Source organism: Hydra vulgaris, chromosome 13 (assembly GCF_038396675.1).
Source record: "Hydra vulgaris chromosome 13, alternate assembly HydraT2T_AEP".
Taxonomy (NCBI): domain Eukaryota; kingdom Metazoa; phylum Cnidaria; class Hydrozoa; order Anthoathecata; family Hydridae; genus Hydra; species Hydra vulgaris.
Window position 1 is genome coordinate 32,375,911 of NC_088932.1, and position 19,346 is coordinate 32,395,256.

At 26.4% G+C, this 19,346-nt stretch overlaps 1 protein-coding gene across 3 annotated transcripts in view; it reads left to right on the forward strand.

Annotated features, from left to right (window-relative positions):
* LOC100212320 (fibrillin-2) overlaps positions 1-10,865 on the forward strand; it is a 125,185-nt gene extending 114,320 nt beyond the window's left edge. For all 3 annotated transcript variants that reach the window (XM_065816742.1, XM_065816741.1, XM_065816743.1), the window contains 11 exons: positions 3,180-3,308; positions 3,400-3,549; positions 3,854-3,889; positions 4,023-4,151; positions 8,192-8,314; positions 8,511-8,627; positions 8,780-8,902; positions 8,999-9,115; positions 9,266-9,379; positions 9,551-9,656; positions 9,858-10,865. In XM_065816742.1, coding sequence (XP_065672814.1) covers positions 3,180-3,308; positions 3,400-3,549; positions 3,854-3,889; positions 4,023-4,151; positions 8,192-8,314; positions 8,511-8,627; positions 8,780-8,902; positions 8,999-9,115; positions 9,266-9,379; positions 9,551-9,656; positions 9,858-10,614 — 1,901 coding nt within the window. In that variant the 3' untranslated portion in view covers positions 10,615-10,865. The remainder of the gene's footprint in view (positions 1-3,179; positions 3,309-3,399; positions 3,550-3,853; positions 3,890-4,022; positions 4,152-8,191; positions 8,315-8,510; positions 8,628-8,779; positions 8,903-8,998; positions 9,116-9,265; positions 9,380-9,550; positions 9,657-9,857) is intronic.
* Positions 10,866-19,346: the final 8,481 nt, after the last annotated feature.

Here is a 19,346-nt window from a genome sequence, read left to right on the forward strand (position 1 = left end):
TTGTCTTTATTACTCTTTTTTTTTCTTTAAAAATATTATAGAATTTATTATTTTTTTATATTTAATAATTATTTTTTAAATTATTTTTATATTTAGTTTATTATGAGAAAACATCAATGTATTAGAAAATTGTTTAGCATAGCAAAATTTAAATGTAATTAAAAAAATTATATTTTAGTAAATTAAACAGCTGATGTGCTGAATTAACTATCGAAAACATTTTACTTATTGTGAGTTCCTCTGAAAACCCTCAGTAATGTATTCACCTACAGCTAAATTAGTCAATGTATGTACAATCTGCTGCATTTATGGTTAAATCAATCTATGCGTGTACATTTGGTCTAAGGCTGAATTAGTTGATCACACACTCGCAGCACTTATTTCTAAATAATTCAGTCAGTAAAAAAAAAAAAATATATATATATATATATAATAGGTAAATAAAAAAACAGGAATATAAAATAAGTAATTTAAGCAAAAGCATTTTTACATTAAAAAAAACAAAAACAAAGGGCTAAGGTCCTTATTTCTTATATAGAAAGTTATATAAGAAATAAGAACCTGAGCCCTTTGTTTTGTTTAACAACAAAAATAAATCTATAATCAGCTAAAATTATCAACTGTCATCACAGAGGAAACTCTACATTATTTTTAATATATATTTCTTTATTTTATAATTCCGAAACACAAACTTTTTAATATATATTTTTTTACTTTATAATTCCGAAACATGAACCTTTATGAACAAGGCTGCTCTGCGGAGAAACAAGTTGAGGGCGGTACTACCAGGGATGTGGTGGGGATTAAACTCGGAACCTCTCACTTATAAAGCGAGCGCTCTACCACGACACCACTACTGTATGTATATATATATATATATATATATATATATATATATATATATATATATATATATATATATATATATATATATATACATATATATATATATATATATATATATATATATATATATATATATATATATATATATATATATATATATATATATATATATAAAATGAGGTTGGTAATTAGTGCAGAACTCATTTTTTCTAATTCCTTAGACTGTTAGAGGTCAGCATCAAGTCGGCAAAAATATTTTCACACTGAGGGGTTACCATAAAACATAGAAACGAGGTCAGCAATTTTCTGCTGACTTTAAACACTTTTAGGTTGGCAGTTAGGTCGGTGTTGCCGAATGCTGACATGGGTTGATATATATACATATATGTATATATATATATATATATATATATATATATATATATATATATATTATATATATATATATATATATACAAATGTATGTATATATATTTATATATATATATATATACATGTATATATATATATATATATATATATACATATATATATATATATATATATATATATATATATATATATATATATATATATATATATATATATATATGCATGCACATTGTGATTTTCTACATATATATCCAATTAGTAGAAAATTACTGTCAAATCGCTTGAATTTTCAAATTAATAAAACTTTAAATTATAACAAAAATTAAATTACAGGAAGTCATACTGTAATTTAATTTTTTTTAATTTATTCATACTGTAATAAGTCAATGCTACTGTAAATTTTCACCCATTTGTGGAATATGCTGACACTATTATAAAAAGAATTTCTTTAGAATTGTTTACTTTTACTTTTACTTTTTTTTTTTTTTTTGATATTTTTCCAAAGGGTTTAATATAATTATTTAATATAATTATTTAATATAATTATTTTTTCTCTCACTTCTTATTATTGTTTTTTAGGAGATTTTTTTTTTTCATGTCTGCATTTAGAAATCAATTCCGATTTTTTGTTTAATAAGCATTCTTGGTTTGCATGTGTAATTATTTTTGTGCATTTTTTGGAAATGTTTTAATTTTTTTTTATTATCAATATTTTTTTATTATATGTTGATGCTGTTTTAAGTATGGACCAATTCAAAAAAATCATCAATATTTTTATCTTTTGATTCCCATATTTATTTTAATAGCATGGTGTTTTTTGAATACTTTTTATTTTTAAAGGGTTCTTTATGGTCGGCAAAATATTTTTTCCATCCACCTTCTGTTTAGCCAATATATTGTTATCAGGTACATTCTTAGAGAAAACAACACATTTATATACCACATTTTTTGATAAACATGTTCCACTCATTGGAAAATTGTTATTTTTTTGTTAACAAGGACAATTTTTTGTTACTTTTTCAGTTAGGATTTCTTTTTTATTTCGCAAAGCATTATTGTGATCTTTTATAATTCTTTCCATATTTTTTGTGCCACTTTAGCTGTATTTCGATGAAAAAATTAATGAAATCTATTAGAGGGTAGAAAGTGTTTATCGACCCATTTTAAAAACACTTTTCCTATATTAGTGGAAACATTTTTACTATATGGTGGGTTGAACCATTTGTTTTAGAATTTGAGTTGGATGATTTGAGTTAATAATAATATATAATAATTCATCATTTGGTTTTTTGAAAGACTTATATAAATTTTCAGTGAGGTTAAATGTGACAAAATGGGAAAATTCACAATTTTCAAGTTTACGCTTGTTTTGATTTAGAAGCAAATTTCAAAAAACTTTTTATAATATCTTTTCTAATTTTGCTGTGGACCAGATTTTTTAAGCATAACTAATAAACTATCATCATGAACAATGTCTGAATCATTAATATTGATTATTTTACTTAATAATAGTATACTATAAAAATAATTGAGTTCAAAAATAATTACATTAAGTCCCCCTTTAAAAAAATGTTAAAATAAAAAAAAATAATAATAAAAAAAAAAAAACCAGAAGTAAACAATTCTAAAAAGTTCTTTTTATTATAGTGTCAGCATATTCCACAAATGTGTGAAAATTTACAGTAGTTTGTAGAACACATTTCTAAAAAAAAAATCAGCATAATATTCTGCACAAAATAGTGATTTTCTTTTTTAATTTAAAAAAGTTGTTTTTTTCTTTTCTTTTCTTTTTGTTAATTTAGTTATAATAAATTTCAAATTGAAATCTTTCACAATTGCAATATTTTATATAATTTTTTTTTTATGTTGTTTGATATGTCTGATAATATAGAACTAAAAAGTTCTATAGTAAATTAATTAGTAGAAACAAAAATCTTTAACTTTATTTAATGTATTTTCAGAGATTAATGAATGTCTGCAAGATAAATCTCTTTGTCGACCAGGAGGTGTTTGTCAGAACATAGAAGGTAGTTATCGTTGTGACTGCATACCACCTTTCATGAGAAGCTATGATGGAAAACACTGTGAAGGTTTTATCTTTTTTTATACTGTTTAAAGTTTGATAAACATTGATGCTATTAACTACAAATGTTTTATAATTATAATTGTATTAATTTATAGATAAAAGCATGGGTTTATGCTTTTCAATTACTGATGAGAAATGTCAAGCTTCAACTAAAATAAATAAAGTTTCACAGCGTGAATGCTGTTGCATTGGTGGTGGCTTTTCTTGGGGGTCAGATTGTAGAAGATGCCCCAATTCTAACACTGGTATTTGTTTTATTGTGTAACTTGTTTTTCTTAATTTTTCTTTGTTTTTTTCTTTAATTTTTTTTTTATTTCATTTTTGTTTTATTTAATACTATTGATACTTATTTAATGATTTTTTTTTTTATGTGCATTTAAAAAATATTTAAAAAATGATTTTATTTTTGATTTAAAACAATGTTTGGAAAAATGTATATTAAAAAATATATAAAAATGATTTAAATTTCTAAAAAACTTCATATAAAGTAATTACACATTTATAAGCTATGTTTACTGCCCCCTATTTTTTGTTGTTGTTGTTGTTTAGCTGCAGGAAAAAGTTTATGTAATGGAAATAAAAACAGTAAGGTTTTTAGTTTGTACTTTTGTTTTGTACTTTTTATTTGTATTTTTGTATTAAAAAATGAAATGTGATATTAAGTTGTTGTTTAAAAAAAAATTGTTTCAAATTAATTTTTTTTTTGTCAAATTTTAAGAAACAATAAATGAATGTGAATTTATTGTTGGAGTCTGCAGTAATGGTAAATGCATGGACTTGGCAGAAGGGTACCGCTGTATTTGTAATTCTGGTTTTAAATTATCAAGTGATGGCAAAAACTGTAGAGGTTTGTGCATGAATTAATCTGTTCATTGTCTAATTATTGTTATCAGAAAAATGTCCATTATTTTATGCAAAATTATGAATTAAAAAATATATATATATATAAAACAAGCTTATATCAGGTGGTCAAGAGCACTTTAGCTTTTAAATTTTTTAAGTATTTTATGATGTCAAATTTTTTATCCTATAAATTTTTTTTTTTAATTTGTTTGAAGAGAAGAAAATCTAATCTTGATCCAAAAGTTAGCTTAATTAATATGCTTGCATAACCATGTGCTTACAAAACTAGGGTTAGGACTATTGTAATTGTAATTGTAAAAATTAAATACAATTACACATTACAATACAATAATATTATTTTGTAATATTACAGAAACAATAAAAAAATTTTAATTTTGGTATTGTATTATGCTTACTATTATGAAAAATAACATTCATAAATTATTTTATTCAGCCCTTTTATTTTTTCTCTTGATTTTAATGCTGCAAAGGAACTTAAAATATATATGAAAATTAAATTTAGTAACACAAACAGTTAAACATAATAATTCTTCTTAAATAAAAATGTTGATGTCTTTTATTACACTAACAATCTATTGTTATTGTATTACAAAGACGAATTACAATACAATATTTATTGTTATTGTAGTGGGTCATTACAATACATTTTTTTTTCAGATAGAGTAATTCCACATCAAAACAACCAATTTTTTTTTTTAAATGCAACCCTATGTCCTTGGATTTTTTTTATATTTTTACCATAGTTAGTACATTATAACATAAGATAAATCCCAAAATATCAAGGTCTAACTCCTAACAGTTCGTGAGTAATGGTTGTTTTAATTTTGGCTACTATTATTGTTTTGGTCATTATCCGCCATTTTTAAATTTACATTTCTCCTTATAAAATCAAGTCTATAAACATGTGAGTTCTAAAAATAAGTGACTTAGTTAATTTCTAGGTGAGGAATTTGAATATATAAATAAAAAACTCATTTTATAACTAAAAAGTACTTAAGTAAGTAACTAAGTAGTATAGTAAATATTAATTATAAATGGTAAAATAATGGACACCTGTCCCAGTAAAATTTTTAGGTGAGCAGTAAATTTTTTATGCTTAAAATTTCAAATTAGATCATTATATGTTTAAAGAACATTGTGTGAAAAAATCATTTCTGCCAAATACATAGTTTAAAAATTAAATGAAAAATATTACAAAAATAGCAAATATTGCATATTTCGCTTATCGCAGCATCCAAAATAAATAAAAATTATGCATACTTGAATTGATATACAATTTTTTATAATGTATCCATTAAAAATTAGTGATTTACAAATACATACTTATTAATTTTGTTAAAATCTTTTTTTGAAAGTTCATATTTGTCTGATATTATTTTTGGTGCACTTTTTAATGTTGTTACATTGGTGATTGGTATCCAACAATAATCATCCCTTTTCAGCCAGAAAAACTGTTCAGATGGACCGTGTGGATGCATAAACTTTATTTTTATATCATTATATTCTTCATCTTTTTCTTCGACTACTGCAATCCACCAAAACGAGTCATATGTACATGCGTAATATTTGTATTTCTGCATTAGCTCAAAATTTATTAAACTTAAATTTTGGTAACTTGATTTTTTAGTTATATTAATAGATTTTGGATTTATTTCGTTACTAGTTTTTTTAAATAGCATAGATGTTTTCAAAACTGGTATGCAATGGTGAAATCCTCGACTTCCTGGTATTATTTTTCCCTTTTCAAATCGTTTATTTTATGTCGCTCTAACATTAACCATAGTTCCTTTATCAATTTTAAAGAACTTTATTGTGAGCATTTTTTGAGTGCAAAATTCAAACATTGCATCAATTGTTAGTATTTGATTTTTCTTTGGGCGTTCTCTTGCTGTTGTTCGTTTTACTGTACCACCTATTGCATCACAGGAAGATTTGCCATGACTGGTTGCAAAAAATGTCCATTCAGCTTCCAATAAAAAATCTTCTGAACGATGGCATAGATTTAGAAATTTTTTATAATTTTTATACTGTCCTCCACATACATCAGAAAAGTAATACAATTTGAAAATTAAAGAAGGATTTCTTTGATATAATTACATAAAATATTTTTGAAATCAAATTACCTTTTATTTTTATTTTTTTTATGCACTTTATATATTACAACAATTGCCATTTTTCTTTTCAAATCTTTTTCCAAAATAGCGAAAATGGTGATTACAAATGCTGAATAGTTCTTCACAAGCACACAACTCAGATCTCCATAAAATGTTTTGATAAGTATCAGTGTCTAGGTCATGAAGTAAAAAAATCTCTTTATTTCTAGAATATGAGGTTTTATGGCATTCTGACTTCAAAACTTTACCAATATCATATGAAATCATTTTGATAATGAATTAAATGTTATACTTGCAAATTTAAAAATGCACAAGTATTAATTACATTATTTATGTAGAATTAATTGCAACATTTAAATTAGATGAATATATCTGAATTCAGCAATTAAACTTTGATAATTGGAAAAGACAAGGAACCAAGGAACAAAAATGAAATAAAAAAATACATTAAAAAAACTTTCATAACTTAAGAACCACTTAGATTTAGATAGGAATTATCATTTTTTCCTAAAGTACTTTGGCGAAAATTGAAAGAAAAAAAAATCAGAGATTTTCGGGTTGTATTTTAAATAACTTCCAGTTAAGTTCTATACTCCAAACCTTTGAATGTTTATACTTATGTCATTTAAAGTGTTTTGCAAAAATTTGCGCTACAAAGAACCTGGGAACAAAAATATCCTAAAAATTAGAAATCTAAAACGTGGGGGAAATTTATTTTTTGAAATATGAGTTCTAATATCCTAAACTAGGTAGAAATTTCTTTAAGGTAATCAAATTTCATTGAAAAATAATGATTTGAAAAATAATGATTTTTACAACCCCCTCGTTTTGAGGGGGTTGTAAACTTTACATGGTTATACCTTTTGAATGCCAAATGATTTTTTGACAAAATTTTAAAAATATGTACAATTTTTAGTCTTATTAAAGCAAGTAATTTTTCTGTTTGGAAAAATCAATTCCCCTCACGTTTAAGCGGATGATTTCTACTTTTTAGCGTATTTTTGTTCCCAGGCTCTTTGCAGCGCAATTTTTTGCAGAACATCTTTAAATGACATAAGTATGAACATTCAAAGGTTTGGAGTATAGAACTTACCTGGAAGTTATTTAACTCAAACACCGAAAAATTGTGGTCCGCCCCTGCAATTATATATACATTTTTAGTACAAAAGTAAAATATTTACAAAACTATGCATTTGGCATAAATGAATTTTTCACACAATGTTCTTCAAACATACAATGATCTTATTTGAAATTTTAAGCTTAAAAAACTTACCGCACACCTAAAAATTTTACAGTGGCAGGTGTCCATTATTTTAACATTTATAATTTTATAAATGTTATTTATGTACTTTTTAGTTATAAAATGAGTTTTTTATTTATATATTTAAATTCCTCACCTAGAGATTAACTAAGTCACTTATTTTTAGAATTCACACGTTTAAAGACTTGATTTTATAAGGAGAAATGTAAATTTAAAAATGGCGGAAAATGGCCAAATCAATAATAGTTGCTAAAATTAAAACAACCATTACTCACGAACCGTTGGGAGTTAGACCTTGAAATTTTGTGATTTATCTTATTTTATAATGTACTAACTATGCTAAAAATATAAAGAAAATCCAAGGACATAGGGTTGCATGGCCTGGTTGTTTTGACATGGACTTACTCGATATTGTTATTGTTTTATAAAGATGAATTGCAATACAATCTTTATTGTTATTGTATTACAGAATTACAATAGTTGTAAATCACAAGTATTGTTATTGTTTCTAAATTAAGTTAATACAATAACAATAATTATTGTTACTGTTATTGTTTTTATTACAATTACAATAGTCCTAACCCTATACAAAATCATTTACTTACATACTTTATAGAAATTTTAACTAACATATTTAAAATTTTACAGACATCGATGAATGTAAAGAGGGTATTAGTCAATGCAAAGGAGATTGTGTGAATACAGAAGGTAGTTACAAATGTGTTTGCCCAAATGGTTTTAAAGTTGATTCTGATCAAATAACCTGTGTTGGTGAGTCATTTTGTTAACATTAGTTGTCAGAAATATTTTTGCACTTACTCTTAGTTGTAATATATATCATAGTTTTATTGTTTTTTTATATGTTTTACTAAAATTTTATTGTTAATAATATAAATTTTATTTTAGTATAATTAAAAATATACATATTTTTTAATACTTTCTTATAACCATTTAATCAATTATTTAGATGAAGATGAATGCGCCACATCTAAACATAGTTGCCAACACAAATGTGAAAATACAGAAGGAGGACATAAATGTGTTTGCAATGCTGGGTATACAATGGAAGGCAATAACTGTATTGGTAATTATACATAATTTGAAAAAAAAATTGATATTAATTTAAATAAGTACAAATTTTACCATAACTAGGTAAAAAAAAAAAATTTATTTTACTTGTATTAGCTATTTTTTTAATATTATTTTTAATATTTTTTTTTTACTTCACTCATATAGATATTGATGAATGCAAAGAGACTGGAATATGCGGTTTGGCTACTTGCAAAAACACTGCTGGTGGCTTCGATTGTGTTTGCAATAGGGGACTTAAATACGATGCTGACAAGAAATTGTGTGCTTGTAAGCCAATATTTAAATAATACCCAGGTGCATAAAAAGTTTGTTTGTTTGTTATCATATATTTCTATGATAATTTTTTTTTTTAATTTTCTATAGATGTTGCTGATACAACTCCTGAAGTTATAAATCCTCAAGGATGTGGTCAACCTGCATGTGGCTGCCCATATGGTTATTATCCCTATTACAGTCCTAATGGAGGAATGCAATGCGTTGGTAATAATGTTATAGTAGATTTAGAATTATATTGTTTATATAACTTTTGAGTAAAATATAACGCCATTTTACTTTTAATGATCTTAAAATTTGCTTATAAAGTTAATAAGGTTAAATATAAAGATAATAAGGAATAATTTTTTCTTTAAGATATTAATGAATGCAAACAAAACATGTGCGGTACTTCTACTTGTCTAAATAAATTAGGAAGCTATTCGTGTTTATGTCCAGCAGGATCAACTTTCCAAGGTGGTCGTTGTCAAGGTAAAAAATATTTTATGTTAAAAAAATTTGTTTAATCAGCTCTCCTTTAATTAACAAATTATTATTCTGAATGCATTCTTATTAACTTAAATAAATTACTTGTTTAAATAAGTTACTTGTTTTATATGTTAATTTTGAAATTTGTAATAAAATCATGTATTAATGGTTTAGACGAAAACGAATGTTCTGGTCAATCTCCGTGTTCATTTGGCTGCTCAAACAATCGAGGAGGTTTTGCATGTCAATGTCCTCCAGGGTACACCCCTGTTTCAGGAGGGTCAGTTTTTTAATTGTAAAAGTATTTAAAAATAATAACTTTTTTATATTTTATAATTAAAACATAGTATATTATAATTAATACTATATTATATTTTATATAAAAAAATTTTATAATTTTATTGTTATGATAAATATTCATAATATAATTATTGTTTATTAAATTATCATTATATGTTACACCTTATTGATTTTATATTAGGCATTGTATTGCTACTCATGGGGCAGTATGTTTCACCTGTGATACCTCTGAAATTCCATCAGAAGGTGTGCCTCTCGGTAATCTTGAACAAGATTCTTCTAGTGGATATCAAGCAGCCGTTGGCAAGGGTTATGCTCCTTTAACTGGAAGTAGCTATCCTAATTTTGCTTCATTGGATAGAGGTTATTCTCCAGTTGGGGAAGTTCCAACTGATTCACAATATTTTTCTCGACATCAACAGAAAATTGCACCCTACCCTAAACCAATTGATTCAAGCCTGAGAGTTAATTCCAAACAGTTGCAACTTAGTAGTAAAGTACTATCTACAAGGTTAAATCCATATCAGCAAGCATATCAAACAGGCCGTCATAGTATTAAATCGCAAGAACAAGTTAATTTTGGTACATCTCAGACCAAACAACAGTTTAGCGATAGATCATACCGCAGTAGACGTTCCACCCACGAACTTACGAAGCCAATTGATATAACGATCAGTCATAAGACGCCACCTAGATCGCCAATTATGAGCATCGTTAGCGTATTGAAAGCAATGGAAGAACGTTACGAAATAAAATCAGGAAATTCATCCTTGTTTACTCTTGCACCTGATTTAAATGGCGGCGTTTTTTTAAACATTACAACGGTTTTAAATCCCGGCATTTATAGGCTTGCAATAAGTACAGAGTACAAAAATGTTGACGAAGAGCACAAAGAACAGGCGAAATCCTTAATGAGAGTTAGAGTCAAAGTTCTTTAAGATAGCACTTTACTAATTTTACTCAATTTGTTTATAACTTTGGAGAGTTTATGCTATTGTCATGTTGTTATTAAACTATTGATTACGCTTTAGCTACTCCGAGACTTGTATTTACGTTTATATTTATATTAACTCGTTTTTTTTTACGTAAAATATCTGCATTAGTTGCGGTAAATAAATTTATACGGTATATATTTGTAAACGTGAAATGTAGTGTGTTTTTAACATTTTAAAGAATAATCTTACTAAAAGTTTAAATAATCTTACTAGAACGTTTCTTGTCAACACACAGTTTTGCTTTAGCAAAATTCTTATGAAAATTTGGAATTTTTTTACAGTTTTAAAACTGAATGAATTTTTGATCCAAATGTTTTATTATTTTTTTAATTCTAAGAAGTTGAAAAATAATATTTAAAATTTTTTTTTATATCGAACCTAATTTTTGAAAGAGTGTATATAAAAAGAAATCTTTGAAAAGTTTATGATAAAATAAAGATGGCGCTGCATTCTTAGACCCTTCAAAAAAAAAGGCCCACCGCCTGTGACCTTATTTTTTTAGGGAAACAAATAGCTTTTCTTTTCGTATGTTTCTTAGTTTTTTTATAACCAGTTTTTTGGGTGGCGTTGCGAATAAATAAATAAAAATTTAGTATTCTATTTAATTTCATTTTTTAATTTTATATTCACTTCCGTTACCGCAGAAAATTTGATCATTGCTCATTTGTGTATTTTGAGTTGTATAAGATTTTGATTTATATTTGGATAGATAGATAAACTTATAAGAAAAAAAATAAAATTACATGTTCTAAAGGACATACAGGTCTAAATGGACACTGACATAAGTTAAATAAAGATTGTACATAATAAACAAATACAGTTACTAATATACACATTCAAGATTTTATTCATTCATTTACTTTATAGAAGCAGTGTTTTTCGAAATTGGAGGATTTTATTTTTTAACATACATATGTTTGATTGATTTTTTATACAACTGTAACAATCTGATGTCAGATTGTTCCAGAGTTGTGTTAAATTTCAAGTTTTGTTTAGTTGCAAAAGGAGTTACGCAAGGTTCGCAAAAAAAGACATTGCATTTAGCATGAAAAAATGTAAAAGAAATATACAAAACTTTTAAAGAAAACAATAACAATCAAAACATTGTCATGCGTAAACCTTTCTAGTTAAGAATAATTTAACAGTTACTTTTGCGAATACGTTTACCTATACTGTGTTGAGAATTTATTTGTCTCTTATGGTCACAGACTGTACTAGAGAAAGAACTTTTTCTGTTCTTAAAAGAATTGTAAATGAACTTAGATCAAATATTGGATAACCTCGCTCAAATGATTTGGCATTATTATGCATCGAAAGTGGCATTGTTAGATCAAGAGATTTCACAGCAGTCATCAAGAAGATTGCTTAAGAACAGACCAGAAAAATCAAAATACAAAAAAAAAACTATTTTAAAGGTAATTGATTAATTAAATAGTACCTAAATAATGCTGCCATTTTTTTTTTTTTTTTTTTTTTTTTTTTTTTTTTGCAATATACTGGAAAATATATGCAAAAGTATTCAAATGATAAAATAACAATGCCTTATAAGTTTGTCGGTGCCAGTAATAAACATTGAGAATTAGTGTTTAACATAAAGAATAAGTGTTTTTAGAATAGTGTTTAAGAACAAGGGTATTTAAAATATTAATTATTTTTATCTTTTATTAGTTTTTCACTTGTTGGTATTTTCTTCTTTTATTTGGAGTGAACACATCAATTTGATGAAACCCTCCACTGATCCAATAGTATATATAACTACAGCTCAGCAGTGGCTTTTTAAAAAGTCATGATTCAAGACAATACATTTTTTATCTGATTGTCTTGAGTTGAAGGGTCGAACAGCTTCTGCGGCGTTTACCTAGTTTAGTTTTCACTTTTTGTACACACACATACACACATACTTAACGAAGTGCACCAACTATAAGGTCATAGGACTTTACACCTCATATGCAAGTTGTAATGCTGCCTAAGGTTAGTTCTCCATTTCTAAATTCTTTCCTATTCTTAATAGGTCTCGATGTTATTATTGACACAAAAAAAAGCCCTTTATTTCTGGATTCTTTCCTTTATATTTTTATTATTAATTGCATAACTGGAATTATTATTGCAATAACAATATCGGGATATAATCAAAAATATCATGATACTATTATATTGTGTTGTTTTTAAAATATTTTTTTATTTTATATTGTATATATAATAAATAAAAAAATGTTTTGAACAGTCTTACCATCTTTAGGATCCTCAAGAAGTTAATTTATTAAAAGCACTTTTTTTGTAGCATAAACTAACAAAATTTACACACATGTTGAAGTTATTTATTTAGTAGTTTACATTGTATTTAGTTTAGAACACTTTTTATTGCATTTGATATTTTAGAAGTCAAAGATCATGAAATGCACACAATATTAGAAATAAAATTATTTATGAAGCATTTAATACAAATAAATAATTAGATGCTCTAAAAGAAAACGATAAAAATGTTTTAACAAAAAAATAGTTGAAAATATAAGAGTTAATAATTATTATAATTCTATCGTAGCAAATTAATAATATCTAAATAGCAACTCTAATTGTCTCTCCTCAGAAGCAGAAAATATGCTGATAACCCTACCTATATCTGAAACAATTTCTGTATAAATTGACATTTAGGCAAGACCATTTAATCACTTTTCTTACATTCTACTTCTTGAATAAGTTTTTAATCTCTAGGTATTGTACCTAGAATTAAATTATTAAAAAGTTAAAGAATGTTGCGGAAACCATTCATTGTCATAACTTTTGTTTAAGAAATACTAGATGGGGATTTTTGATTGATTTTTTCAAAGAGGCTTTCATATGCCAACTCTGCATGAATAGAGGTTGGATGCAAAGATAGGAATGATAGATATCCAGAAATTACTAAAAGTATATTTGCCAATCTTAGGTTAGCTTTTAGGCAACTTAACATGACGGTTGGAACTGCAAACGTCCCATATAAACCAACATACTATCTGTTTGAAATCTTATATTATTAATAAGATCATTAATAAGTCGGTCCAGTAGAGGTAAAGTGATACAAAGCTTAAGACAGTTAAATACTAAAGATCACGAGTGATTATAATGATTGGTTTGCTTTCCATATTTTCTAGTTTTTAGTTCTCTTACTTTTAAAGCCATAGCTCATTCAAAACCAGTTGTAGTAAAATAAATCAATACCAAATTTAATTTCTTGAAGCATGTTTTTTTAATTGTCGATTTCAAGACTCTGAAATTTGAGATATATTGTGTTGCTTGTCTTGAAGTCCAATTGTAATCTAAAAAATTTAATCCATCAAATTTTTGTTAAAACTTAAGTCACATTGAAAGAAAATTCAGTCATCAACTATGCAGAGTCTTTTGCTAAAAAAAATGAGTAGACTAATCTATTTTTGAACCTAACAAGTACAACAGATACCAATTGCTTTGCTTGGCCAACAAAAAAATAATTATTTAAACATGCCCGTATAATTTTGGACTAAGAGCACATTTATAAGCGATCACCAATACCAATCTTTATTAAACTTATCTGTTGCCAATCTCAAGAAAGTTTTAACAAGATAGCAGGAGAAATAAGTTATATTCCAAGTTATGCCTGGATTAACAATAGTTTTTTAAACTTATATAATGACCACCTAAATGCTAGTTTTTATAAACTGAACTGACAGTTATGAAAACGAGCTAAACCAAATTTATAAAATCATTATCAATAGTGCAATTACAGCTCATTGCAAATACCGCAACCAGAAAAAATTATCTATTTATTCCAAACCCTGGTGGACTCCCGATTTAAACCAAAATAAAAAGGTTCTGTTGTATCATTTTCGAAATTGGAGAGATTTCTAGAGAGGTCTCCAAAGTATTCTAATTCTATGACTTATAATAGATATAAAATGGCTTTAAAAAATCTCCGGAAAGTCGTTAAGTTAGCTCAAAACAATAAACTCTACAAGCAATACGTTGTAATTGAAAAGCTGAAAAATATCAAGCCAAAAAACTTTTGGAATGCTTTTAGAAGTATTAAAAAAAGATACAAACTCACGATTATTCACAATAAACCATAAAAAGGATAATGAAACTATCACCACAAAATTTGAAATATGTTTGAAAAATTATCAAACACTTGTCGAATAACTCAAAGTAATATAACCCGAAAAATCCCACCGTGCACAAAGCATGATAATGTAATAATAACCGAACAAAATATTAAAGTAGATATTAATAAATAACAAAGTAGATATTTCTGCCTTAAAATCAAACACGTCTAGCTACTCATTGGTATCTTAGCTAAACATTTGAAACGCAAATTCTGACGCACTGCCGCAATGGCTAATTAATTTCTTTAATTTCTCAATTAGTTATATTACACAAAAAATCTTTGGTTAACCCAAACAACTATCGAGGTATTAGTATAATACCGATTTTTACAAAAATTCTAGAATATCTGATTTTAATAATATGTCCGGAGATCAAGAACACTCACCCGCTACAATTTGGATTTAAATCTAAATCTTCAACCTTGCACGCAGAATTTGCAGTTAGTGAAACCATTAAACATTACATTAGTAAAAATTCACCTATTTATTTATGCTCCTTGAAAAATTCTTTTTGATAAATTGTACTTCAATAAAAAAACTACCTTTGCATATAGTTAGGACAATCTTTTCATGATGCTATAATAGCAGAGCAACTGTCTCATACCAAGGTTGCAAATCAAACGAGTTTTATCTTAAACAAGGTGTAAGACAGGGTTCAGTTCTATCACAACAGCTTTATAATATTTATACCCAGGACCTTCTGAAAACCATTAAAAATAAAAATAATGTAGGTACGTCTATATAGGGTAACTTCACTGGTGTGGTAGCATATGCTGATGATATTATACTTTTAAGCTCGACTTTATCTGGTCTGGAAAAATTAATAAAAACTTGTAATGTATACTGCAATTCAAAGTGCATAAAACTAAACCCTAATAAAACAGAGTTCCTCCTGACAGGTAAAAGACAGTTAAAAAGCTGCACAATACCTCTCGATGGTGATCGAATAAATTTACACAATAGGCTTTGAAAAGTTAAAGAATGAAAAAATAGAATACGTTTTTTGGGGAGGAGGGAGGGGGATAAAATCCCGAAAGATATTGAGAAAACATTGAAATACTCATTAGATTGGTGAAACGTAAAAAAACAGAGAAACATTTTCAAGCAAACTCTAAAAGAAAACATTCCAAAATGATTTCTATTCTTCTTTCAAACTTTAAACAGTTTTTTTTCTTTTATCTTGTAAAAATATTTATAGTAGGTGGTTAAGAAAAAAATAATAATAATTTAGATAATAAAGGACAGTCAACAAACCTTAAAAAATCTTCAAGAGTGTTATAGTTACTGTCTATACACCTAAAATATGCCATAATTACCAACTTACTAAGAAAATAAAAAGGGCGGTTGGATTATTTGAGCATAAAAAAACTGAGAAATAAGTACAGTCACAATGCAAAAAGCAATCTAGCCATGGGCTTCAATTGATCATGACATATGACTTTACAATAAAAATATTACGACACATTTAGTATTATTAAATATCAGCCTATGCCGTAAAATAAATATAAAAAAATATTAAAAAGCATAAAACATTCAATTATAAAAATTGCTTTATTCAAAATGTACGACGCTTAAGGACAATGACTTAGCAAGGATTTTTGCGCTCGGGGTAAAAATGGAAAAAATGCAGCATTTATCATATTCAGAATGTTTTATTTACTGAAAAGATAATTAATGCCAATTTATATAAAAAAATTATTCAGTAGTCAGATAAAAAATGAATTATTATCAAAAATCGGGAGCTCAAAAAAGGAAAGAAAGATCGTCGAGGTTGAAAAATATAAATGAAAAACAAACTCTACTTCAAAGTTATGGATTTTCAGTGTCTTTGAAAGATTCAGAAAATCAATATCACAATATAGAAGCTTATTACATCAATAACGACAACGTTGTTGAACAAGTTGTACATTTAATTAATGACTGGTGACTTTCCAAATCCTCATAACATAGAAAATAAAGCTAATGTGGAGCACAGCGATGTTTTCATTATTTTCAACAATATCTAGGAGAATTATAAATCAGATGTTGCTGATGATATTATTAAAATAAAACTGCTTGACTTTGATGTAGACGTTAATGAAAATTTTACGTGAAAAACTCGCATTAATAAATTAAACAGCTAGCAAAAGGTTTTGAAAGATTATAGAAATCAAGAAGTCCTATGTAAACATTTATTTATTATGATTATTAAAAAAAACATTTATTTATTATGATAATGTCAAAAAATAAATTTTTTTTAATGGCTTGATATAAAAAATGTTTGACAAAAAAAAACTTCAAAAAAATTTAAAATTCTCTTAAAAATCTAGTTATTTCTGTTAAAAGTTTAAAATTGAAAATATATAAAAATTATTAAGAAACCTTTGTTGTTTTTTTCTTTCTTGTTTTGATCAGTTCCGAAGTTATTCTGGAAATACTAAATGGTGGAATTTCGCCACCTATTTATATTAAATAGAGATGGGCTTTGATTGGATAATCAATATTATTTCCTTACTTTTAAAATAAGTTAAATCTGGGTTGATTTTAATTAAAAGTGCAAATTGCAAAGACCAAGTGGTTTTACCAGCCTACAGTCGTTTAACTCATATTTTATCGACGTCTTCACAAACAGCATTAGCAACTCCATCATCAACATCTCAACTTCAATTAGTCGTCACTCCTCAATTAGTTCGAGAATAAATACAATTAGAAAACCAAGTAATTGAGGAAAATCTCGAAAAGCAAATGCAATCAAATAATCAAAATCCCAAAAAGCCAGACAAAGTTGTAGTTTAAGGTAAATGCGTCACTGATTTTTCAACAAGTGAAGGCAACAAAAGAAGTTTCAGAAGCTGAAAAGCTATCTAAAAACTAAAATCCACTAATGAAACGAAAACGAAAGATAATAAGATAAGGCAATAAGATAAAGATGATGATCACGACGAAAACGAAATTTTAAGTTTAGAAGAGAAAAAATGCAGCAAAGATCTTTCTGATCCCACCAAACACAAAGCATTGCCTTCTTGTAGAATCATTCTGATTTTTTAGCAAACGTTGATGGTTGTCTCGGATTAACCGATAATTATTTCCATATAGGATTCTTAAAATAAATCCATTTTCTTTTGTGTGTTTGAAATTTCTTTTGTGCAAAACACAAGTGTTTTTTTGATTTTTTTTACTTGTCAATCTGTTCATTTAATTTATGTGGCACTCATTTTCCACACTTTTGGATCTTTTTCGTAGTTTTTAAACGGTTAAAAGTTGTTTTTAGTGAAACATTTAACATTGGTGCCATTTGCTTTTGACTCAAAGTATTACATATAGATTTACTTGCAGTTCGGCATCTTCAAACTTTTTGTTGGTTTTTTACGTTCTTCATTTCTGACATTAAAATCATTCTCTGAACCGTTAAAAACATGTTATACATGTTCCTTCTGAAAGAACATGATCATCATATGCCTCAACAAGCATTTGATGCAACTCTGCACTTTTCTTCAAAAAATCAAAAAATTAATCATTACGTTCTGGTGAAAATTCGACATTTTTAACCAGATAAAAAAATATGATGTCGTTTGTTCAATGACTTGTAAAGATTATATATATATTTTGACTGATTGTTACAACAAAACAAAAAAAAACTAAGGCTCATTCACAATAAATATTCTCAATTGAGACTTTTGTACCTTAACGATCACTTTATACCGGTACACCTGCTAAAGCAATTTTTTCCTAAAAAGAAGTTCGGAGTTTAATCCTTAAAGCTTTGCTTAATCGTTGGATAATCGAAAGAATCGAAACATTTTTCAATCTTAATTGTTAGATAATCGAAAGAATCGAAACATTTTGCATACTTAATCGTTGGATAATTAAAAGAATCATTTTACAATCTTATTCGTTGGATAATATTATAAAGAATTGAAAAATTCTTAGCGCTAATATAGTATATAGCACTTAATATAGTTAATATTGATTGATTTTTTAATAAACATATTTTTTGTTTAACTTTCGTTACAAAAGATTATATTTATCCAAATACAGCTAAAATATATCTAACAAAAAACTAAAAAACAGAAAAAAGAACACTCAGTTAATAAATAAGAAAAAAATAAAAAAATAATTGAGAATTTAGAGTTTTTTTGGGGTACGGTAGAGATACCAGTTGCTCTTGTGTTAAACTTATTGGTAATTGAATGAAAGAAGTTTTCTGTAAATTGTGAAGGAGCATTCATATCAAACAGAACATTGAATCCCAGTTTTTAAGTAATTTAGAGTTGCTTTTTAAATAAAGTCTAACTAAATTATCTGAACTTACCTCTGATATAAACAAGGAAAATTAATCAATATTGAGTTGAGACTTTGATGACATAAAGAAAGAAAGAAAAAAAAAAAGATTCAATATTTGTTAAATTTAGTTGTTTTCCAATCCTATCACCCTATTCTGATCAATCAAAGATACAACCCCTACTCTTGTTGAACTGTACAATGAAGAAGCTTGTCTTTTAGCACTTAAAAAATCACGAATCTTAAGTAATGAAAAAATTTTTCACACGTCACAAAAAAACTAAAACAGAGTTTCTTTCT